At 38.0% G+C, this 23,404-nt stretch overlaps 4 protein-coding genes across 16 annotated transcripts in view; 3 read left to right on the top strand and 1 right to left on the bottom strand.

The window, feature by feature from the left end:
* Window positions 1-10,484, top strand: part of LOC124174602 (band 3 anion transport protein) — a 57,635-nt gene extending 47,151 nt beyond the window's left edge. For 5 of the 6 annotated variants that reach the window (XM_046553850.1, XM_046553852.1, XM_046553849.1 and 2 more), the window contains 5 exons: window positions 2,483-3,167; window positions 4,377-4,439; window positions 5,737-6,331; window positions 6,415-7,486; window positions 7,582-10,484. In XM_046553850.1, coding sequence (XP_046409806.1) covers window positions 2,483-3,167; window positions 4,377-4,439; window positions 5,737-6,331; window positions 6,415-7,486; window positions 7,582-8,254 — 3,088 coding nt within the window. In that variant the 3' untranslated portion in view covers window positions 8,255-10,484. The remainder of the gene's footprint in view (window positions 1-2,482; window positions 3,168-4,376; window positions 4,440-5,736; window positions 6,332-6,414; window positions 7,487-7,581) is intronic. The other variant, XM_046553851.1, reaches the window with a different exon arrangement.
* A 138-nt stretch (window positions 10,485-10,622) lies between these two features.
* LOC124174617 (serine/threonine-protein kinase mos) lies at window positions 10,623-11,934 on the top strand. Its single transcript, XM_046553913.1, has 4 exons — window positions 10,623-10,780; window positions 10,850-11,058; window positions 11,148-11,533; window positions 11,600-11,934. Exons 1-4 carry the CDS (start codon window positions 10,707-10,709, stop codon window positions 11,912-11,914), a joined length of 984 nt encoding a protein of 327 aa, XP_046409869.1. The 5' UTR covers window positions 10,623-10,706; the 3' UTR covers window positions 11,915-11,934.
* Window positions 11,935-11,976: 42 nt separating this feature from the next.
* On the bottom strand, window positions 11,977-13,644 carry LOC124174627 (U6 snRNA-associated Sm-like protein LSm5). 2 transcript variants are annotated; one of them, XM_046553927.1, is made up of 3 exons: window positions 13,480-13,644; window positions 12,211-12,407; window positions 11,977-12,106 (listed from the first exon to the last, which is right to left on the bottom strand). In XM_046553927.1, the coding sequence occupies exons 1-3, from the start codon at window positions 13,499-13,501 to the stop codon at window positions 12,074-12,076; spliced, it is 252 nt and encodes an 83-aa protein (XP_046409883.1). In that variant the 5' UTR covers window positions 13,502-13,644; the 3' UTR covers window positions 11,977-12,073. The 2 variants fall into 2 exon arrangements, with proteins under 2 accessions (XP_046409883.1, XP_046409882.1); XM_046553926.1 differs by lacking the exon at window positions 13,480-13,644 and adding an exon at window positions 12,646-12,869.
* Window positions 13,094-23,404, top strand: part of LOC124174592 (kalirin) — a 45,886-nt gene continuing 35,575 nt past the window's right edge. For 2 of the 7 annotated variants that reach the window (XM_046553813.1, XM_046553816.1), the window contains exons 1-15: window positions 13,096-13,305; window positions 15,169-15,457; window positions 15,547-15,657; window positions 16,137-16,461; window positions 16,566-17,224; window positions 17,891-18,001; window positions 19,643-19,821; window positions 20,361-20,508; window positions 20,599-20,790; window positions 20,881-21,084; window positions 21,237-21,521; window positions 21,607-21,933; window positions 22,233-22,644; window positions 22,762-23,000; window positions 23,088-23,389. In XM_046553813.1, coding sequence (XP_046409769.1) covers window positions 15,197-15,457; window positions 15,547-15,657; window positions 16,137-16,461; window positions 16,566-17,224; window positions 17,891-18,001; window positions 19,643-19,821; window positions 20,361-20,508; window positions 20,599-20,790; window positions 20,881-21,084; window positions 21,237-21,521; window positions 21,607-21,933; window positions 22,233-22,644; window positions 22,762-23,000; window positions 23,088-23,389 — 3,755 coding nt within the window. In that variant the 5' untranslated portion in view covers window positions 13,096-13,305; window positions 15,169-15,196. Of the gene's footprint in view, window positions 13,306-15,157; window positions 15,458-15,546; window positions 15,658-16,136; window positions 16,462-16,565; window positions 17,225-17,890; window positions 18,002-18,682; window positions 18,779-19,642; window positions 19,822-20,360; window positions 20,509-20,598; window positions 20,791-20,880; window positions 21,085-21,236; window positions 21,522-21,606; window positions 21,934-22,232; window positions 22,645-22,761; window positions 23,001-23,087; window positions 23,390-23,404 lie in introns of all 7 variants that reach the window. The other 5 variants (XM_046553815.1, XM_046553809.1, XM_046553810.1 and 2 more) reach the window with 5 other exon arrangements.

Raw genomic sequence — 23,404 nt, 5'->3', positions numbered from 1 at the left:
AAAAAAAAAAAAAAAAATATCCGGTCAATTTTTTCATTCAAACCGAAGAAAACGCCGGAATATTGCTAATTTTTCTTATAAAAACCAATAAGTAGATGAAACTAGAATCGTATTCCACAATCGACAAAAAGCAAGCAGTAAAGAAGTTTGAAGATTCGTCACTTCGAACAACAGCAATATTTCCAGACAAAATTATTACCATTAATTAAATGGACTCGGTATTTTCGATCCCTATTCTCCCGATCTCGTGACCGCAATGCGGAAATTCTTTCTCCTTGAATTTTTGCCTACTTGCCAGTTGCGGGTTGCAGTTTAAACGCGATGGGGATTCCGTACCGTAAGCGTGTCTCCTAATTTGTATCAGGTAATTCAGGGGAAACGAACGAAACAAATAGGGGGAAATAAATAAATCTCGGCAGTTCCCGGCGCAGCCCCTAAATATGTACCTATGTATAGTATACAATTAGGTACCTTACACCCACTCGTTCAACTAGATTACACTTACAATACATACGTACAAAACCAGAACCAAACGTCGCGATTGGGACGGGATGGTGCCATGGCCTTCGGATGTACCTACACAGCCATTATCTTCTTCGTTTTATGTATATATATATATATTTATATATTTATACACACACACACACACTTATATATTTATCCGTGCTTATTTATTTGTACATAATAATACATATATGTGTATAGATATACGTATAATTGGGTCGGGAATAATCGAGTCGTCGTGTCTTCTAAGCTCGTGCCAGCCAACGGCCAGGCAGGCTAGTTTAGGTATAGGCGTCTGCCACTTGCCATCAGCAATGCCCGTCTCGTACGAACGATCCCAGGATCGTATCGGTAACTTTCGACGGTATATAATCCGATAAAGAATAATTAATCACATTGTTGGTGTTTTTGTTGGGATTTTATGCATTTTTTTTTTTTTTTTATTTTTTTTTTTGCAAGTCGTACCTCATTATCATCGTCGTGCAATAATCGCGTCGTTGTAGTTACTTGTCTGTAACGTGTGTTTGGTGTAACGTGTTCCGAGTTGGAAGTTGTTTCTTCGTATCGTAGAAAGCCAGCACACGCGGAGATAAAATGAGTCAAACCGCAGACGGAAGTTGACGTGATTGTAATTGTTATGTGAAAGAATAGAAGGGGAAAAGAACGATTATAAATTAATAGTAATCGATGGGTCGCGGTGTGGGAATGAAATTAAAAAAAGAAAGAGAGAATCAAACGACGGAAGTTGAATCGTTTTTATTGACGATATAAACTGATCGATATTTTCACAATCCTGGATTCGAACTGTATTTTTTTCTACTTATAAAATTTCTCGAAACAATCGTAGAAAATTTGGGAGAGTAATTTTTATTTATTCACTTATTCGTTTATTGTATAAATTTGAGTGATTTGTAATTATTAACGAAGAGAAAAACGATGCGTAACAAGCGAATGGAAAGATCAAGAAATAATTAGTTTTTGTTTCTTGGTAACGGATCGTGAAACGGGCAGTTTAACGATGTGAACGGAAAAGGTTGACCCACCTCCGCTTCTCAATGCCAGGGTTAAATTCTTCGTTAGCAAAATTGGCACGCGTTCGACCTTGTCACGCGACGTCGACGTCTTGAAACGCTTTGCGGGGTTGCGTCGCGACGTCAACGCGTCGATACACAATATATTATTCGAGAATTTGTCACTCGTATGAATCCTTGAAATTACATTAGTTATTATAAGATTTTCGTATGTATACATAGCAGGAAAAAAAAACCAAGAATAAATTGAAAAAAAAGAATATATAACAAACCTTGGGTACAGCGTCAAGGATGTTTAAAGAATCGGTTATTATTTCCCGCTGTAAAATTTCTACTTTGATTTCAACAATATAATACGTGTATTAATATGTTATATTCTAAAAATTTACTCTTCACCTTGTTTCAATACCTGAGTAAAATTCGAATAATTATACGCATTTTTTTTCTTTCTTCGTAGACTCAAGGTGTAGTTTTGATTTTCGAATTTCTTATTTTTGATCCGATTTCTTACTTTCGAAACCTTTGGAAATAGAAGCTGCTGAACAATCAACTTTAAAGTTTTTTTTCTTTCTCTATCGAAAGTTGAAAAAAAACAAAAAAAAAAAAACGAACAAACAAACAAAAGTCGTCCTTTAAATTGATTTAGAAACCACAGCATACTTCGAATCGTATGCCAGATTCGATTCTTTTTTTAAACGTTTTCTTAACTGCTAAAACAATGTTTTGAAAATTGAATTTTCAAGGTGAATATTTTTGACTATATTTTTATTTATCGTCATTATTATGCTTAGAGACAAATTCTTACGGACGATTACTTTTTTCTGTACATGCAAATAACTGGACAGATTTTGCATTGAAGAAGGAAAGGAGAAAGAAAATGAGAACAGTTCTTGTTACGTTATGCAAAAATGCTGTAAAATATATAAAATATTATATTCTTTTTCCAGACGGCACCATCACAAGTCGAGAAAGTATTCGCTCCAGGAAGATCCGCAATGGAGGAAACGCTCGGGTGCCGGTATCACGGACGGAAACAACGCGATGGGACGTCGAGTCAGCGTCCAGCCCGACGAGGCAAGCACCCTCCAGGAGCTGGACATAGACGGCCTGGAGTCCCACAGGAGCGACGATCCCCGGGGTATGCGTCGTCACAAGACGGGTCACTCGACGGTTCACATCGGGCGAAAAATGGTCGGGGGTATATTCCACGACACCTTCAAAAAGATGTACGATCATTCGCCCCACGAGGTATTCGTCCAGCTCGATGAACTCCACGGAATGGGCGAGGATCGCGAATGGCGGGAAACGGCGAGGTGGATAAAGTACGAGGAAGACGTTGAAGAGGGTGCGGACCGGTGGGGGAGACCACACGTCGCATCGCTTAGCTTTCACTCGCTTCTAAACCTACGGCGATGCCTCGAGACCGGTGTTTGCCTCCTTGATCTCGAGGAACGTGATCTTCCCGGCGTAGCTTACAGGGTCGTCGAGCAGATGGTCGTCGAGGAGTTGATACTCCCCGAAGATCGACCCGTCGTTATGAGGGCTCTGCTTCTAAGGCACAGGCACGTCAATGAACATGATAGATTTCGATTTGGGGGGAAGAGGAATTACGCCAGTTACACCAGTCTGCAGGTAATGTTTTCATCTTTTACTTTTTTTTTTTTTTTTTTTTACAATTTCTGTTCATTATTATTTTTATTCAAGAATTCAGGGATGATCGGAGCAATGGAACATAGATTGAAAACCAATTTATGGTGTGGATAATATGAATTAGGGAAGTTTAATGGATTGCTTATGTTTCTTTCTTCCTTTTTTTTTTTTTTTCAATAAATATTTCGTATTTTAGTATAGTTGGGCAAAAATTAACGCGCTCACCGTATTCGAAATTCAATTGCATATAATTGGCAATCATGGGTTTTAACGAAAATCAAAAGGTACGATTTTATTATTTTGAAACTCTACTTTACTTTATGAAACGATGAAAGTTCTTTTTCTTCCGTGAAACTTCCCGATCTACATATTATCCCGCATTTTTTTACCGACTGAAGGAAGTGGTGTTTTTAAATTAATTTCATTTCTTGATTAGTGTTGAACTTTCCGAAATTATTCAATCTCTTCAGGAATTACTATACTTGTACCTAACTTTTTCTAAAGACATCTACTCTATCTATATCATCAGGCTAATGGTGAAGATGCTGAAAAACTGAATTCTACTTTATTGATACTCGTTTGAATTTATTTGCGTACGGAAGTCTATAGATTGGTCAATTAGCAGTCGCAAGGGCATGATTACGAGGAATTAATGTTGATGTTTGTAAAATTTTAAGCAAATCCGCGAAGGATTGTAAAATTGGCTACCAAATTAAAGATATCTATGCGGTCGTTGTAGAAACCCCGATATCCTTGTCACAGTATAAACTACCTATTGAAATCCGATTGAATTTTCCCAATTATCTTTCAAACCCTCATTAGGATTAGTCAAACTCCGGGCGAAACTTCATAGTATTAAAAATCTGAGGACAAAATAAGGAAACAGTATAATAGGTACGAGCTCCTCCTGTAACTGATGAATATTACAGTGTGAATTATAAGACATAATGTTTGTGCTGCGCAGATTGAAGACAAATAGAGAGATTAGATACATAGAAAAGAAGATGAAAGAAATATGCGTTTCCACCTCTACTTCGATAGATGTTCTCTTTATACCGTCTGCGGTTTAGAAACCTCGCAAATCTAGAGGATGAGTATACGAGGAATTGTCTAAGCCCAGGTAGAGGTGGAATACGCTCTTGAAAACTTCAGAAACGATTTGACTGACGGATGCTAATATTGTTTCCGTAGTCTATCTGGCTGGAGGAGGAAGAGGCTGCTCGAGATCCGACCGAGAACCATGTGAAGCAACATGTAAATCTCTCGTTTCCCAAAACACAAATTTTATCGCTAGCTCATCTGTCTTTGCCCCACTGCCCTCGTAAATAGGCGTCTGCCGTCGTTAACACTGTTTAAATAATAAAACAAAAATGACTTAAACGAAACAAAATTAGCTCATGAACTTACAGAGAAACTGTACGGTGTTAGTGAAGGTTTTTCACTCTCGTTTTCTAACGAGATTTTCGAATACCTTACTCTAATTTTAACTACATGTTACAATGTGACGAAAAATTCTACCGAAAAACGATTCTACAGTATTTGCAAGTCCATGAAGCTATATCGTAGCACCTCCTCGTTGCAGCTTGAGTTTTGACTAATTTTTTTGTTTTGTTTGATTTAATTTTGCCGATGAATCACCTACACTTCACTTCCACTCATCATTCCATTCTAATGGGTTGTCGATATTTGATAGCAACAACAGCCTGCGCATGGTTGTATTAAGTATCGCACCTTATGTCTTTCTCCCCCATATATAATTGAACTTTTTTTTACAACTTATTCCTAGGTTTAAACACACATGATATATAATGCAGTATACCACTTTATGGACCATCAGAAACATAGCATAGGTTTTCTTGATTAATTCTTGTCAATCTCATTTTATTGGCCATCTGCGGTACTTTCACATTTTGGTATATAATGAATATAGAAAGAAGAAAAAAAAAAAAATAATAACAGTAACCGAGTAGAATACGTGTGATACCCAATACTAACCTTGACGTTTGAAATGATTCGCATGTTCTTCATGCAAATGATGAAGAATTTTTACCTTTGCAAGAACGGAAGTTATCATTCCTACATCAAAATGCAATATAGTTTTTGTCCCTCTTGTCATAATTAGCAGCATAATTTCACGTAGAATCATTTTGGCTTACCAAAAAGTTTTTCAAGTAGAAACTCCTCATGGTATTCTTTGTCAATGTTTATTCTCGTCGTCCTATAAATTTCGAAGGTATTGTAATGTGAAATACTCGCTGTGCAAGTATTTTAGCAAATATTGGAGAGACTGACAAATCTCACTATCCTCCGATCTAGTGTTTTCCGTTGCCTCACAGTGGAACATGTTCGTTCCAATCTTATTGTCTTCGTTTCTCTTCTCTCTGATGTACTATAAACGGATGATGTTGATCTGTCAAACTCTCCTCTGATTGTAAGAAAGCCTATGCATAGTTTTCGCTGACACCATGTATATACGTACCAAATTCCCAGCATTAGTTTCTGTCGATGTCTTATATCGATTTTACCTAATTGGCTCTTATCATTTCCACAGAACCTGAGCGATTCTAAACCAAAGATCGTATCGTCCACCTTGGCTCTGGACAGCAACCATACAGCGGTTGATATAAAAGAAGAGTTGACCTACACGAGTAGTAACGAGGACTTGAAGAAAGGGCACAATGATTATATATTGAAAAGAATTCCCGTCGGCGCTGAGGCAACTACGGTACTTGTAGGTGCCGTAGATTTCCTTGATCAACCTACGATAGCATTTGTTCGGCTGGCAGAAGGTGTTTTCATGCCCTCTTTGACAGAAGTTACCATTCCTGTTCGATTCATGTTTATTCTTCTGGGGCCACGAAATGCCGATCTTGACTACCACGAGGTCGGTCGATCCATCTCAACGCTGATGGCCAATACCTCATTTCACAAGATTGCCTACAAAGCTAACGAAAGACGAGAACTGCTATCGGCAATCAATGAGTTTTTGGATGATTCGATCGTGCTGCCACCAGGCGATTGGGAAAGACAAGCACTTTTACCATTCGACGAACTCAAGGCAAAGAGCGAAGCTATAAGAAAACGCAAAGCTAAAGCATTGGAAAGAATTTCACCGCAGACACAAAGCGATGCCGCTATTAAGAAAGGTTCGTATTCTTTATCTTCCGAAACAATTACTCGATCAATTATACCATCCCATTTTTTAACACAATCTTATAATTGTTTACAGCTCTTTTAGCTGGTGAAGATGAGAAAAAACCCCCAGATGATGATCCGCTGTGTAGAACTAGGCGTCCTTTTGGTGGGCTTATTAACGATATCAAGAGACGCTACCCTCTTTATCTATCTGATTTCACGGATGGATTAAACTCCTCTAGCGTTGCGGCAGCCATCTTCATGTACTTTGCTGCTCTTTGTACCGCTATCACATTTGGCGGTCTGATAAGTGACAAAACAAACAATTTAATAGGCATCTCAGAGACTTTAATTTCTGCCTCATGGACAGGAGTGATAATGGCTCTTTTTGCCACGCAACCTCTCGTCATTATCGGTACAACTGGACCGCTTCTTCTCTTCGATGAAAGCTTGTACAAAATGTGTAATGCCTATGAATTCGAGTTCTTAACGGTCCGGATATACGTCGGCGTTTGGCTCGGTGTGATTGCATTGATCATTGCTTGTGTCGAAGGTTCAGTACTTGTAAAACTTTTCACACGTTTTACGGAAGAAATATTTACCGGATTGATATCAATTCTCTATATCGTCGAGGCCTTCCAAAAGATCTATAAATACTTTTTAATAAATCCACTTCTTCCTGATTACTGCTTCGCCCCACACGAAAATGACACCAGTTCTAACAATACTGACACGAATGTGACGGCTATGTGTGACAACTCTCAGCAGATGAATTGGCTTCCTGACAGTAATGGTCATGGCCTTATAAATCAACCAAATACTGCTCTCATGTGTACAATTCTTTGCTTGGGAACTTTCCTTGGTGCGTACTACCTGCGCATATTTCGTAACAGTCACTATCTGGGTCGCAGCGCGAGAAGAGCTTTTGGTGACTTTGGAGTTCCAATAAGCATCGTAATTTTTGTCTTGATCGATTTTCTCGCTCAAGTTAAGACTGAGAAACTCCTCGTACCCGACGGCTTGAGTCCTTCAGATCCCGACAAGAGAGGATGGCTAATACCGCTAGGGGGTGAAAAACAATCCGTTCCCGTTTGGTTGGCACTTGTTTGCGTGGTGCCGGCTCTTCTAGTTTACATCCTTATCTTCATGGAAACCCAAATATCTGAGTGAGTCTTATTTTAATTAAACTTTGAAAATAGTATATTAAAAGAAATCTGAATTGACTATTCCTAATCAAATTTTCTTTTTATCACCCAACCAGGCTCATCATTGACAAGAAAGAACGCAAGCTGCGTAAAGGCAACGGCTATCACATGGACATTGTTGTTGTCAGCTTGATGAACGTTGGCTGTGGGTTCATCGGTATGCCCTGGTGTTGCGCAGCATCGGTGCGTTCTCTGACCCATGTATCCGCAGTTACAATAATGTCAACGAACCATGCTCCTGGTGACAAGCCTCACATTGTTGAGGTCAAAGAACAAAGAGTGAGCGGTCTCTTAGTCGCGATCCTCATCGGTCTGAGTATTTTGATGGCACCGCTACTAAGACGTGTTCCCATGGCAGTGTTGATTGGAGTTTTTCTGTACATGGGCGTATCGTCAACCAACGGCGTTCAGCTGTTTGATCGTATAAAGTTATTCTTTATGCCTGTTAAGCACCATGGTACTGCGAATTATGTACGCCGAGTTCAAACCTATAAGATGCACATATTCACTTTGATTCAAATATTTTGTCTCTCGGTCCTTTGGGCTGTTAAAAGCACCGCAATCTCCTTGGCTTTCCCATTCTTTTTGATCCTGATGATACCGTTGCGTGCTCAAATGAAGCGTTATTTTACACCTGCAGAACTACGTGCTCTCGATACTAAAGAACCAGAAATGGAGAGCAATCAGGATGAGCCAGACTTTTATGAAGAAGCACCCCTCCCTGGCTAGACTGTGCCTTACCTTACCTTGTCCAATTAATTACCTTCATACTACCCTTGTTGTATCCATTGACGGCGTTTGTTAGATAATCCAAGTTTTTCCCGTGAAAACCTCGACATTCAGGGTGACTCAAAAAGTTTTTGCTGTTTTTAACATATCTTTACCCTTATTGACGCGAACAAAGAATATATTTGATATGAATGTTACGGGGTTTGACATAGTTTAATATAGTAAGAGTTTACTTACGGACGAAAAAGAAATCTAGTATTATACAATATAAGTATAGGTACATACATATATTTATAGTTAATTCTTATTTTACTTAGACTAGTTGTAATTTGAAACATATTAATTTTGGTTCTGATTTATTGCGGGCATGTAACGTTTGTGGTATCGGTAACATTTCATTTTTAGCTAGTCTAGAGATTGTCTGAAATTCATTCGAAAAAGAATATAAATCAATTATTTAATAGCATTATCAGCGTTCTTTACATTTCACATAAGCATTACAAATTGAAAATGAATTATTTCCGAATTCATGAACGACCGTTTAACGTTTAATGCGCTCAATGTATAACGGCCCGTTATAATCTACTATTTTTATTGTTGTTGACTGTCAAATTTACGCTGGTTATACGTTTCGTAAGATCAACAACAATAAGAGCAGAAGATTATAACGGGCTGTTATATATTACACCCGTTAAACGTTTAACGGACGGTCATGAATTCGGGGGTAAGAGTGCCAAAAGGAATTCGTTCAATCATTTATTGTTACGCGATTGTCAATAATACGCAGGAAGATTGATCAGTATGTACAGTATTCTAAATATTTTTTTATGAATCCCTAATGATAGCAGACGTGTAATTCTGTTGCGATTCACAGCGTTCAATTAGTTTGATCATTTTAAAGTCTCAGCTATCACAGTAAGAGTTTAAAAACACCAAACTTTTTGATACCCTGATCGTTCCTATTTATCTGACGATCATTTCCATTTGTACTTTATTCACGCTACCTCTATGGGAACAGACAAGATCCATGAAAAATTAACTATTGTTAAGTATAGACGGTTTTACGAAACTGGTAAACCGAAATTGTCCGTGTGGCATCTCATGCATGTTATTAAACTAAGTTGGTTCATGATGTTCAGGCCTTTGTCAGGAGAGTACCAATAGATGCAACACGAGATTGGTGCATGGTGCCAGGGGATGATTAAGATTGACCAAGAGGATTGCATGTGATCTTTGTTAAAAGTATAGCCAATTTTTTGGCGTAATAGGGTATGAGCGTAGGGTTGCATTTGGGTAGGCATTTTTTTTTTTAGTAAGACAATAAAGTTGGTGCTATATGTATAAAACTGTGTATACACAAGTACCTGATTGGTGAATGTATGCAGCAGGATTAGATATGAGCTTTGTTGGAGATGAATGGGAAATATTAGTACGGTACGGATAAACAAAGGAGGGATTTCCATAAAATTCTAACTCTTGACAAAAATCTGTTTGTGTAATTTGAATTACATATCGTGCAGGTATAAGTAATATGGAAATTCTTATATTTTTCGATAAATAAGAATCGTGTATGCTTATGAACGAACTCTTTCGAGAATTATAATATACGAAGGCATAAACATTTTGAACCAAAATCGAAGTGATAGTCATCCAATGATATATCGCAATAAAGCAGATATAATGTATTAGATATGATATATACGATACAAAATAAGAAGCAAAGAAAATATTGTATTTTGATTCCGTAGAGTATTTTACTAATCAATATGTTCTTATTGAAAGTTGAAAATCATTATTGACACTCCTTCGATCCAACACGTAGTACAACCATTTAAAAAAAGAACAGAGAATGAAAAACCAAATTACTTAACTATTGTTATTCACGTAACACAAATAATTGAGAAATGGTAATAAATTCTCCTAGATGATTGTGATAGAAAACCGTGTTGCTCTAAACTAACGGTACTTATTATTGTTAACTATCTAATAAATTAGATTTCATTAGGTATACGGCTTTACATCTACAGTATATCATTGAGACATGTTATAGCCACACCACAGATATTACCTATATTGAGAGATTATTACAATCATCCTTGTTATTAAATAGTGAAAACGTTATTGTAAATAATCAAGTTAAAAATACAGTATTAAAAGTAATAATTAGTAATAGGCTCGTAGCAGCTGGATTATGCCTTAAGTTTAGAGAATAAAGAAAATATTTAAAATACGTCAGTCATTCACCTTCATCTTCGAATTGAAAAGAAAAAAAAATATCTGTACATAATACATAAACATGCATCAAGTTCAATAATACCCTTCATAATATTTGTTTTGAGTTGTGTGTTTAGTCTTCCGGTAGACACATAGAGGTAGATATTTATGTCAATCACTGTAATTGGTCAAGTTGTTCATTCTACCTGCAGAAGAAATTTAATACAATATATTTCGAATGGCTTCTCCAAGAGGAATTTTTGAGATCGGAAGGCTGGCACCACGGTCGCCTCAAATTATTCAAAATATAAGGTGTGTTATTATTAATACTTGGTCGCTAAAACTGCAAATGTAATACATATGTGTTTACAATGTTCAAAGATTTACAAGTAGTCCAAAATCACCTCTCCGGAACAATTTGAGCACAGACTGTGTGGAAGCGAAAATAAATACGAAACCATGTACATTGTCGCTAGTCAATGTCGATACTCCAAACCGAAAGAAAATTTTAAACACTGGGCTTACCCACTGTACAAGAAAGATTCTCGGCAGTGGTGGATTTGGAACCGTGATTCAAGCATCTTACAAAGGTTTGAAGAATATTGTGAAATGCGGTCACTTGATGAAAGGGAGCCGATATTTTTTTCCTATCCCGATCTTATCATATCATATATAACAGGTGATCAGGTAGCTGCGAAAATACTTAGAAGAAGGAAAGACAGTGATAACTCCGTGATATCAGAGAAACATGCCACCACTTTGAGACATGCTAATGTCATCAGGATACTGGGCATTGAACAGGGAGAAGTTTTCTCAATGATCACTATGGAATTGTGTGGTAAATCTCTGCAAGAAAGGCTGGATGAGGGACCATTGAACTGTCAAGAGCGATTAAATATCTTCAAGGCAATTACTTTCGCTATTCAATTCTGTCACCGAGCTGGCGTGGTTCATGCCGATGTGAAGCCAAAAAATATTCTCATGGCCGCAGATGGCAATCCAAAATTAGCAGATTTTGGTAGCTCCGTTCTTTTGGGGGAAGAAGACACATATACAGGAATTCGAGTAGGTTTTTTAGTTTTGCATCACGATTTCATTCCCTAAATCACCAGGTTTATGCCATATTTTCAGGGTACACCTGGTTATGTAGCCCCAGAAGTAATCAGAGGGGAATTACCCTCTCCACCTTCAGACATATATTCCCTGGGAATTTTGGCCTGGCAAATGCTAAGCAGGACTTTGCCATTCGCTGACCTCCATCCTCACGCTATTTTGTATCTCACTGGGAAAGGTATAAAACCGGAGGATTCAATGCTGGATGATAATTTAGGTGGCAAGTATAAAGCGTTGTATTCAAAGATGTGGTCATTTGAAAAAACAGATAGACCCAGTATAGATGGAGTTGCAACGGAGCTTCAAGATTTAGAGGTCGAAGCAAAGTGTTGAAGTTAATTAGAAATGGCAAAGGCTCAATGATGATACGGGATAAAAGGAAGACAATGCAGAAATGTTTACAAAAGAAAATCATTGTTATTTGAATAAATTTTTACAATCACATAGCAGTAAATGTCAAAAGTATTATACATGAAATCACAGGGGGTGAGATTATGTTTCTGGCATATCACCTCCAGGTACTAACTGAAACAGGAAAGAAAAAATGATAGTCAAACTGTTATAATAAACCTTGTTGGGCATTTTAAACACATCATGCTATCGAAATGTATTCGTATTTCCATATTAACCATCGTAATGTTATTTCCATTGAGGAGGATCTGATCCAATTTTGTAACTCTGCGTCCCTCGGGCGTTGCTTCGCTTTCAGTCACATCATCCAATAACATATTCACAAAGTCATCAAATCCTTGTAATGTACCCACAATTTCTTTATCATTTTTCATGATAATGTGAATGCGGGAGCCGATGCACTTGTCCACCAATTCTGTAAAGTAAAATTCAATGAAATAAAACATCAGTTAATAGAGAAAATTAAGATGATCGATAATGAGCAAGGCTGCAGAAAATACGAGAATGTCAAAGACACGTGGACTACCCCGAACTAATGGCATATATTTTAAAACGTATTTTAAAAATACACAAAAAATAAATAATAAACAACGTCGTTCTGTCGTTAGATCATCGAGGTTAGGAAAAATTTCGTTATTATTTTATTTATTTACCTAGCGGCAAAAGCGTGGATGGATTCGTAGTTACAGAGCTAGTCATTTTGGGAACAGAATAGTCTCGTCAATCGGTATTAATATACCCTCACTTTTTAACCAACTAACAATCAACTAATTAAGCGGGACGGCAATCCGGACGTCCTCTAAAATGACTACGCGTCGTTGGATTCGAAACACCGGTAGTTGCGCGCACATTGCCGTTGCCGTCGTGCTTATATCGCATGGAGGTAGCTTCCCAGTAAAAGGCAATTGCCGTACACTCTGTTTCTCTCGCTCTGCGCTGCGATTGGCCGAACGCGCATATCTCGTAATGCTCAGCCAATCAGAGTGTAGAGAAAGAGAGACAGAGTATACTGGCATTGCCCTTTGGCCGTTGCCCATTTGGCGCATATTATTCGATGATGATTCGATGTCGACAGCAGCGCCGCCGCGACGGTCGACGGGAGAAGCAGAAGGTATCAGCGGCGAGGTTCAGCAGCAATGTAGAATTTGTAGCCGAACATGGCAGAAGTATAACTCTTTCGTTATTTGTGTGATTTTGTAAATGTGCCAATGTGCGAGCAATATGAGTTACGTTAAAAGTTATTTTCCAATTAGACATGACAATTGTATTAAGTTAGTGATTCAAAGTGATTTCCCGGAGTTAACTGTACCGAGGTAAGAGATATCACAATATTCATTTTAATTGTTGTGTCCGATGGGGTGGATTTGACAAGCTCTCCACTATCCGTAGATACATAGCTATTAATACATATATATCTACATGCAACTTCTAGTATCTAATTATAATATCGTTGTAATGAAACAACAACGGTTATGTATAATACGCACGTCGCTTTGTTAGATGTATCATCAAACAATGTCAAAGGGGACGTTTTGTTCACGCTGTATATACCTACTTCAGAGGCTGTCTACCCAGCTCCCTGACCACGCGATTTTTTTTTCTTTTCCTCTCTTTCTCGCTAACGTACAGACTTCCCGATTGATTTGCCCCGTGAACACTCACCGAATAGACTTGGTATCTGGATACCTAGTCACTCTTCCATCCTAATTTACACATGGTATATTATCCGTTGAAAATGATGAAAAAATGATAACAAAAACACCCCGTCTTCTGTTATGATACCATCGAAATGTTCTATTCTATCACCTTATATTCCGGCTGCCGCACAATTTTCGCCTCTACAAATTTATTACGCACATATATACGTGCGTGTATTCATGCGTACGAACACGCCAAATACATATTCCATTTTGCATTCAACGTTCGTATTATTATTCTTATTCTATCTTCGGACCAAATTTGACTACTTGTCCTCGCAATTCGTCGCACGCTGCTCGCGAATTGCTAATTTAAATAATTCCATTCAACAGGTGTAAATTTCACGATTTATTTAATCGAATTTCAATCAATACTAATATTATTTATCTATCACACACCGCTCAACTACACCAGCTCTTACCTCACAATCTCATTTAAACCATGAAAACTATTTTCCCAAATATTTCGCCAGTTACAAATTTTATTAATTTTCACCCATCTGGAAACGATTATTATTCTCATCTCGTTGTTCTTTGTGCCTCGTTTCCCTGTATGAGAATTACCTCTTGACTCGTGAAGAATGAAAAATTTCCTAGAATCTTTGTCCTGCTCAGAATAATCATAATAATAACAATAACAATCTTTTACCAGGGAACACGTTTCTCGTAGATATTAATTTTCAGAAATGATGTTTCCTCTTGCTGCATAATATATTTAACATATCAAGGCCATCTCAAGCATTTTTGACAAATCTTAAAGTACTTTTATTGTTGAATTCGTTGTTTGCTAGAATTGTTTGAACGTGGAAAATACAATCTGTATGTTCTTAAATCTATATAAATAAAGTTAATGATTGTACCATAATTTTTCATTCAGTCTTATGTGAGTGAGTTACATTTAAAGGAAAAAATTTTCTGCATTAATCTTTATTCACTAGATGTTATTTCATTGTTATATTGTATATTGTACGTGTAACATTTCCATACTTGTTTGTGTGAAACCATTGACTTATCAGCGATGTGATACTCAGTTCAAAGAACATCCAAGGCTTACTGTTAATGATCTATTTTAACACAGTCATATGTTAAAATACCAAGTATTTTGTTAGTCACTTTGATCGCTAATATTGAGTAAGTAGAAAAGTTTTTCATCAGAAATCTTCGCCCTTTCTGCAGTACTCTCTGACCGTTTCTGGTCAGGCTATCCAATTTTACTTAAGTTTATCTTATCAGCTTTTGTGGCAGTGAACTGTTTCAGCACCGAAAAGGACAGGAACGTGATTTTCTCTTATTTTAATTCATTCTTTTACTATTCTTTGATGTCGAATAAAATTGATGAATTTTCTTGATTTCAATGGATACTACTACTACTAAAAATACAGTCCGTTCTTTATCATTTGTCTCATTATGTCTCATCCTCTAATGTTACTTCCATTCCTTTCCCTGCATTGAACTTGTTATTCATCAGTTGATTTTCAGGTCGGATGCTCACTAGGGTACCGACGAAATGGATGGCACTCGAGCGGCAGAGGTACTTCCTCTGCTACAAGAACGACTAGCGATATTACCGGGTGGACGCGATCGCCGCGGCGGTCCCGTTCTCGTCTTTCCTACTACTCCGAGACGAGAACGTGCTAAACCAGAAGATTATCGTCGTCTTTTACAGTATCTTCTAGCCATTCCTAATGATGAAGCAAGGGGGCTTGGTTTCACCGTCGTCGTTGATATGCGTGGAGCTACCTGGGGCACAGTGAAACCAATTCTCAAGGTTTGTTTATAGAAAACTGAGACTTGAGCGTAATTGTGACAATGCAAATATTTGGCTGTACGACAATGAATTTTAATTGACACTTTCAGGTTTTACACGAACATTTTCCCGGATCAGTACATGTTGCCTTTATCATAAAGCCTGACAACTTTTGGCAGAAACAAAGGACCTCGTTGGGCAGCCACAAATACAAGTTTGAGGTAAATATTAGAATCAATAATAGGTAAGGGGTGAATAGCAGAGCTATATAGGAATTGTGCAAGGCCTCTGCTGCAGTAGCAGCAGGGTCTTGTGCCCTAGTTTGGCACAATGTCAGTTTTGTATGGAGCGTTCATTGAATTCACTGATGCAGCAAAATGTGAAGCCCTCCTCCCCATTGTACCGCAAACATTGGTGCCAAGAGTAAATACATTGCAGCATTATTGAACTTCACATTCACAATCTCACTTGCATTCACACGCATGTCTCGAGCACCGGATTACACTTTGGTAGAGGAGCTGACCTTTAAAAACCAATATGCAACTCGTTTGTCTATATCGCATGATTCCTCATGTAATTGCGTCAGCAGCATATCTTTCTTTCAATTACAGGTGGATATAAATAAACGATTGACAATTACTTTTAGCGATTGACGTGTTTCTCATAATAACACATCGATTTTTCTTTTTTTCACTTTCAGACCAACATGATCAGCCTTGAAGCATTGAGCAAGGTGATAGACCCCTCTCAACTCACTGCCGATTTAGATGGAACGCTTCAGTACGATCACGCTCAATGGATCGACACTCGGCTCGCTGTAGAGGATTTTACTTGGCAGGCCGCAGACCTGCTCGACAGATTGGACGATCTGCAAGAGGATCTGAGTCGCAATGACTTTGCCGATGATGTTGGAGGTGCTAAACATGGCATCGATCTTCACAATGAAATGAAGAAGAAAATCATGAAAGTACCTGTCGAAGAGGTTGAAGTAGTCGGACAACGTCTGCTTCAACGCTTCAACAGCGGTATGTAAAAATTACACTCTCAGTGTACACTGCTAAGTGGTGAAATTCATTAAAAAGTAGCAGTACAGTTTATTTAAATTCTTTGGTCAATTATTGGTGTCTAGGAATGAGCGGAACAGGCGGAGAAGGCGGCAGTATTGAGGCTGGAGCCACTGGTGGAGCAGATCCCGATGGCCGGGCCCTGGCTGCACTGGTTATCCAGCATTTGGATTCCGTTCACGCTGCGCAGCAACATCTTTTGCAACTTTGGCACATAAAGAAGATGAAATTAGACCAGTGCTTCCAACTTCGCTTGTTCGAGCAAGATTGCGAGAAAATGTTTGATTGGATATGCCACAACAGGGAAGAATTTCTCAAAAATTACGTGGAGATTGGTAGATCTTATCAAGCAGCTAAAACATTGCAAGAAAATCACAAGCACGATACCATGAGTTCGATGAACGTTTACGTTAATATTAATAGAATATTAACGATGGCTGGTAGACTTCTAGAAACTCAACATTACGCGGCTGGTCACGTTCGCGCCGTTGCTGGAAGACTGGACAGAGCTTGGAAAGAATTTGCGGCAGGACTTGACGAGCGTACCGCAGTTCTTGGTTTGAGCGTTGTCTTTCATCACAAGGCAGAGCAATACGTAGATAGCGTTGCCGGATGGAGTCAAGCATGCGATGCAACAAATTTACCCAGTGAAATTGCAGTTCTTGAATCTCACATCAGACAGCATCAAACTCTCTACGAAGCTATGTGTCAGGCTTACACCGAGGTGAGTTTGAAATTTTTCACTGCAATTCTGTAATTTACTACAGTGGTTTACAGAATTGTATGAAACTTATTTTTGTTTTGGGTAATATCATTAATTCGAATGATTATTTATGGTGAATGGCTGAAGTGAAAACTATTAGTGAGGTAATTACTGAGCAACACATTATTGTTCCATAATTTTAATCTTATGATGCAATCATCAAAATTTAAAGGTTTTTATATTTTCATTGACATTGGCTTGCAAATAACTAGCTCACTGCTGTTTTATTGATCCTCTCTTTTGTATTCACCTATATTTTTATAACCATTGCTTGTACATTTTTCTAAATTTGATCGCAAAAAATCAAAATCTGGGCAGATGTATATTCAGTTATATTCAATGATTCATGATCAGGATTAGGTGCTTTGGTGGTTTGACAAGATATAGCATAAATAGCATTATGTTTATTTACGTTACGATGGTTTAAATCAAGATCATTCAAGTAATCTTAACCAAAATGCAGTACAAAGTAAACAAATGGCATAACGGATTGCATGGCGCATATTTTTTCTTACTATGTTTTATTTCAACTTTCTTTTTTACCATTGTTATTTTAAAGTTATTGTGTAAATTTTAATTCAAATAGACCGCAACGTCTGTTTGGTAAGTCATTGTCATATTTAACAGGTATACAACGCGTATCAAGCGCTTTTGAGTGGGCTGGGCTCAATGCTCCACGTTTGCCATAGCGCAAGTACAACCAGCAGCACTGGGGTGGATGAATTTCACGTCAATTATGTACGAAATATTTTTTTATAGTTTCTAGCTGGTGGCTGTCCAATGCTAGCTTGGTATCCCGGTGCTATTGGAAATATATCCTAATAATCCAATTTTCCCATGCATCAAAATAACACTCGGACAGTATTATTATACCTTACCACAGATAATTATTCCAGTTCGGGTAGAACGTAATGACGAAAAATAAAATATATAAACCCACGTTCTCAATCACGTTTTGCTTACGAATTTTTCAAATACTCATTTCTTTCGAAATATTTTTGTATTTTCGTCATTATGTTCCACTGAATACATATTTGATGTCCTGTCTTCCTGTTTCTGTAGCAATGTTTTTCTGACGAGCTAATAACCGTTGCATATATATTTCGCCAGTCAACTGGAATGTCAAACCTGCGCAATCTCTTTTTCACATTCAATAGTAGAGAGTCATACATTTTTTTAAAGAAGTTACTATACGTATATGTAAATAGAGTAGATGACACTGGTTTTGGCTCGTTAGCGCTGTGAGATGTTCAATATATCAATAGTAAACTTATCCCTGATAGAAAAAGAATAAACTACAAATTAAATCAGTTGTAGCGTAATTATGTACTGTACAGGTTGTGGCCGAGGTAAAGGTGGTTTAATATTTACCAAAGTTGAATCTACTAAAATTTGGGTATGGATGGTGATATTGTTTAGGTACACAGTACCAGTAAGAAGCTCCTTTACCAGCTGGATCACCTTGTTCAAGTCTGTAACCAACCTCAAGGGATTGACCACGCCATCAGAAAACATGTATGTGTGTCCGTCTGCTTGCTAGTTTGACGTTTGTGTGTGCATTTGCTTATGTTTCCTACCTTGCTATAATTTTTTACTCGCTTGTTATTTATCTTATTTTATAATCATCTATTATTAACTCTGCAGATAATGGTTATTCACTAATTTTCAATAGTAGTGGTGAGAATTTGCAGTTTTGAACGGAATTGACGCAAAATCTGGAGTCCTGAAAAAATTGGAATTTTCACGAAATTCGAGTATTACATGCACTTGGATACTCATTTTTTTTTGTTTTTAAGTCACTGTGTAACATGCAATATTCCATTAATAAATATACAGTGCCAATTCTCACATTTTTAACATATTTTTAGGTTGATAAACTGGCTGACACTGTTTCTTTAATAAATTGTGTTTTATTTCAAGGGTGGTGTTTTTTCCTTTCTATTATACTGTACCAAGTGCAAGAGTGAAATCACTGTTTTTTTTTTTTTTCTTTGCTCTTTTAATAAAATTGAAATTTTAATTGGTTAAGGTGACTTGACTTGGATTCATGAAATAATTTTTCCTACAGTGGAACATGTTCTTTTCTTCTATTCTCCTTTGTATTCAATGTGCATGCCAACCCTTAGCTCTGTATAAGTGGTACGTAAATAATTACTATTGTCAATGTTAGTCAACAAATAAGTTGTAAAGTCTATCTAATTAACAATCTGGAATAACCGTTTGTTATTGTTAGATTCGTTGAAACTTTGCATGGGTGTTTTTATGTGTTGTTTTATATTGGCACAAGATGTATTTTGAGATTAGACAATCTATACACACTTGTGCATGAAATACGGTGTTCTGTATGAGTGAATAAAATGAAGATTAAAAATTGGGTAGAGTCAAGAAGGGCACGTTATGGATGGCCGAGGCGGTATGAGTGGAAACCCAGCTGAAGATTACAGTGCAGGTGCATCTCATGTCCTAGCTGTCATACATCAGATCCTTGGTCATCACAGAGCTTTGGAGGCTCGATGGCATTCCCGCAAAGTCAAGTTGCATCAGCGTCTTGCTTTGAGGTATGGTGTTTGGTCACATTTCATGCCATTATTTCATCTTCTCTTTCATTTTTGTCTTTCACTAGTCATAGTCATAGTCTTTTCATAAAATTCACAAATGCTCTATGTAAAAATTGTGTACAAATTTTTTTTCTTACTCTTGAAGAAGTATGCATGAGAATGTGTTTTTTTACTTTCTTCCCACAAGCGTGAAATATAATTGAAATTTTTATTCAAAGTAGCCAATAAATCACTTTACAAATGGTTGAAAATTTATATACTCCTTTTATCGCTTGAAGATTATTCTATTTTATTGATAATATGTATTTTGTCTCTGTCCGCAATTATCTCGTTTACATTGCTTATGATTCGATGATTTCACAGTAGGTAATTATCAGTTGTACACAGTTATGATTAGCTTCCGTTTTATAACTTTTTCAAGTTACATTGTTTCGAAAATTTTAGTGTGGCTATCTGATTTTCTTCAAATATTCTCTTATATTATTAATATTTTACACTTATATTATTAATATTTTAATGTTACTATTATTGTTGTGCAGATTATTTCAAGAAGATGTGAAGCAGGTTTTGGACTGGCTAACAAATCACGGTGAAGTTTTCATTAGAAAAAATACAGGAGTCGGTAGAAATCTGCAAAAAGCTAGAGTATACCAAAAGAGTCACGAACACTTTGAAAATGTAGCACAGGTAACGACCGATTGCTTGTTAATAATTCGCAGTTGGAATGAAGCTGTGTATAAAACTGCAATCTGACCTTACAAAATATTTCCTTTACAGAACACTTATACAAATGCCACCAAGCTACTAACAGCAGCCGAGGAACTTGCACACACTGGAGAATGTGCAGCGGATGAAATTTATGCCGTAGCTCAGGAACTAGAGGCGCATGTCAGCAGTTTTGCAGCAAGGGTAGAACAGAGACGTCGTAGACTTGATTTGGCAGTTGTTTTTTATACTCATGAGAAAGAGGTGAGTGTATCGAAGAAGAAACATGATTTCGTATATAAAATCTCTCGAAAATTTCTCACCTAACGATTCCTCATTATCACCTATCTACAGCTCTCTGGATGGGTAGATGAATTGCGGCAAGAACTCCAGCAAGATGAGGTAGCAGAGAGTCTTGAAACAGCGGAAAGGCTATTGGATCAATGTGCCCAGCACAGATCCTCTTGTCTCGAAGCTTGTGCCTCGACGATTGCTCAGGGAGAAGCCCTTCTTCAGGAACTGAGAGATTCTACTGACGCCCCAGACACAACGGGATCGGTTAGTCAGTTTTATTTGTAATTTGATATTACTATTATCAACATCATTGTCATTATTACCGCCAGCTTGGAGGGCAGTTTGCAAGAATCTGAAGAAGATTCAAGGTTAATACGAAGTCTCTGTAAGTGATTTGAATGTGAATATGTGTTCAGGTTTCTGCAGTTGAAGCAGCTCTGGATCGTCTATCAGGGCTTCGTCAGGAGCTTGAGGAGCTTTGGGCAACCAGAAAATTGAGATTGGAACTCTGTCTACGGTTGCGAGTTTTTGAAAGAGACGCACTAGAAGCCAGCGGGCAGCTGGAAATGTGGGCCCAAGAGTTGCAAGGCCCTCCTCGAGAGGGCTCACCAGAACAATTGTTGCGCGTACACAACGACGGTGTTGCGCATATGCAAAATACCGCTTTTCAAGTTTTGCAGCAGGGTCAAGAGCTCGCACAGGTACGTGGAGTAGAGTGTCTTGCGTTTTTCTGCATTTCGTCAACGTTTACTCGGAATTAATCAACAATCGTTAAAAAATTCACAGGTTCTCGAGCAAGCTGGCGTATGTGTCATGGCAGACGGACAGCACAGTGCTGCAGCCAGGGTTCAAGTACTTTTAGAATTTTTAAACGAGCGAGAAATGGATGCGGAAGATCTCGCCGAGATGCGTCGGGTTCGTTTAGAGCAGGCGGCTCAGCTTGTTCAACTTCAAGCGGATGCAACCCATGTTGCTAATTGGATTCGCAACGGAGAAGCTATGCTTCTGGCGTCTCTCAGGGTACCGGAAAATCTACAAGATGCCGAACAACTCAGGCTAGAACACGAGCAGTTCCAAGTCGCTATCGAGAAGACTCATACATCCGCTGTTCAGGTAGGAATAATATTTTTTTTTTTTCACAATACTCTCCCGTATCGATAATGTTACATTGCATCATTGTCGGTGAATGCGTCAACTACGGTACAACTCGTGCATACCTCGATGTTTCGTTGACAAACAAGAGACAGTACAGCTAGTCTTTGTATACTCAGTACTCATTTAACTATATGTATATATCAATACACTGAGCTACACAGACTATTGAAGTTCTTTAATTGGTAGGAGAGCTCCAAGATCTGTTAGCAGGAAAACTATTATTTATTACACTTGTATTGTTTTTTTTTTATGTACAGGTAAAACACAGAGCGGATGCATTGGTAAGCGCAAACCACTATGATCCAAAGAGTATACGAGATGTGGCAGAAGACGTAACGAAACGATGGCAACAGCTGGTTACGTGCGCCGAGGAAAGACACAAGCTCGTCACAGCTAGTATAAACTTTTACAAAACAGCCGAACAAGTTCGATCGGTCCTTGACAGTCTGGAGAGAGAATATAGACGAGACGAAGATTGGTGTGCTAGCGGGGATAAAGGAGGACAAGTTCCTACTTTGGTTGGCAAACATCAGGAGCAGAAAGAAGCATTTCTTAAAGCTTGCACTTTGGTCCGTCGTACTGCAGAAACTTTCCTCAAATACACCAATCGGAGTTTACAATTTTATAGCTACCAGACAAGCAGTGCCGGCTCTGAGGGCAAAGTTAAAAGTTAGTGACATTCAAACAGTTCATCAGAAATAATAATGAAAATTACTCATCCATTTTCTTTGTTGAATCAAAACCTTTTCTTACCTTTGAATATTCGCATCCTTGATAATATTGTAGGTATTCTGGAGGAGCTACTGAGCAAGGAGAATAAAGTTCTGGAGCACTGGACACAGCGAAAGAAGCGCCTTGATCAGTGCCATCAATATGTATTGTTCGAACGCAGTGCAAAGCAGGCTCTAGAATGGATTCGGGAAACTGGAGAACTCTATCTCGCTACGCATACAAATGTTGGAAAAAATCGCGCGGAAAATGAACAGCTACTGCAGGAACACAATGAATTTAAAGGAGCTGCAAAGGTTGGAAATTTACCGGGCTATAAAATACATATTATCACTGCGGAGTGTGTTCAATCATAGCATATGAAATCGTCGTTTTACATTCAGGAAACTCGAGAGAGGGTTAAACTGCTTATTCAGCTAGCTGACAATCTTGTTGAAAAAGGACATGCTCATGCTGCTGCGATTAAGCAATCTGTTGCTGAGGTGGATCAACGCTACAAGGACTTTAGTTTGCGCATGGATTGTTACAAAACTCAAATCGAAGGAGATCTGGGAATTCAATCTGATGACGGTCACAAGGATCTGGCAATTGATAGAAACTCGGATCCTCTTCTGGAAGAAAAAATCAAAGGAAAAGATTTGAAAGAGCTAAATGAAGAGAAGAGACGATCTGCTCGTCGAAAAGAGTGAGTTTATGGAGA

Source organism: Neodiprion fabricii, chromosome 2 (assembly GCF_021155785.1).
Source record: "Neodiprion fabricii isolate iyNeoFabr1 chromosome 2, iyNeoFabr1.1, whole genome shotgun sequence".
NCBI lineage: Eukaryota > Metazoa > Arthropoda > Insecta > Hymenoptera > Diprionidae > Neodiprion > Neodiprion fabricii.
Note: the sequence above shows the minus strand (reverse complement) of the source record. Positions and strands in the feature narration are given on the sequence as shown.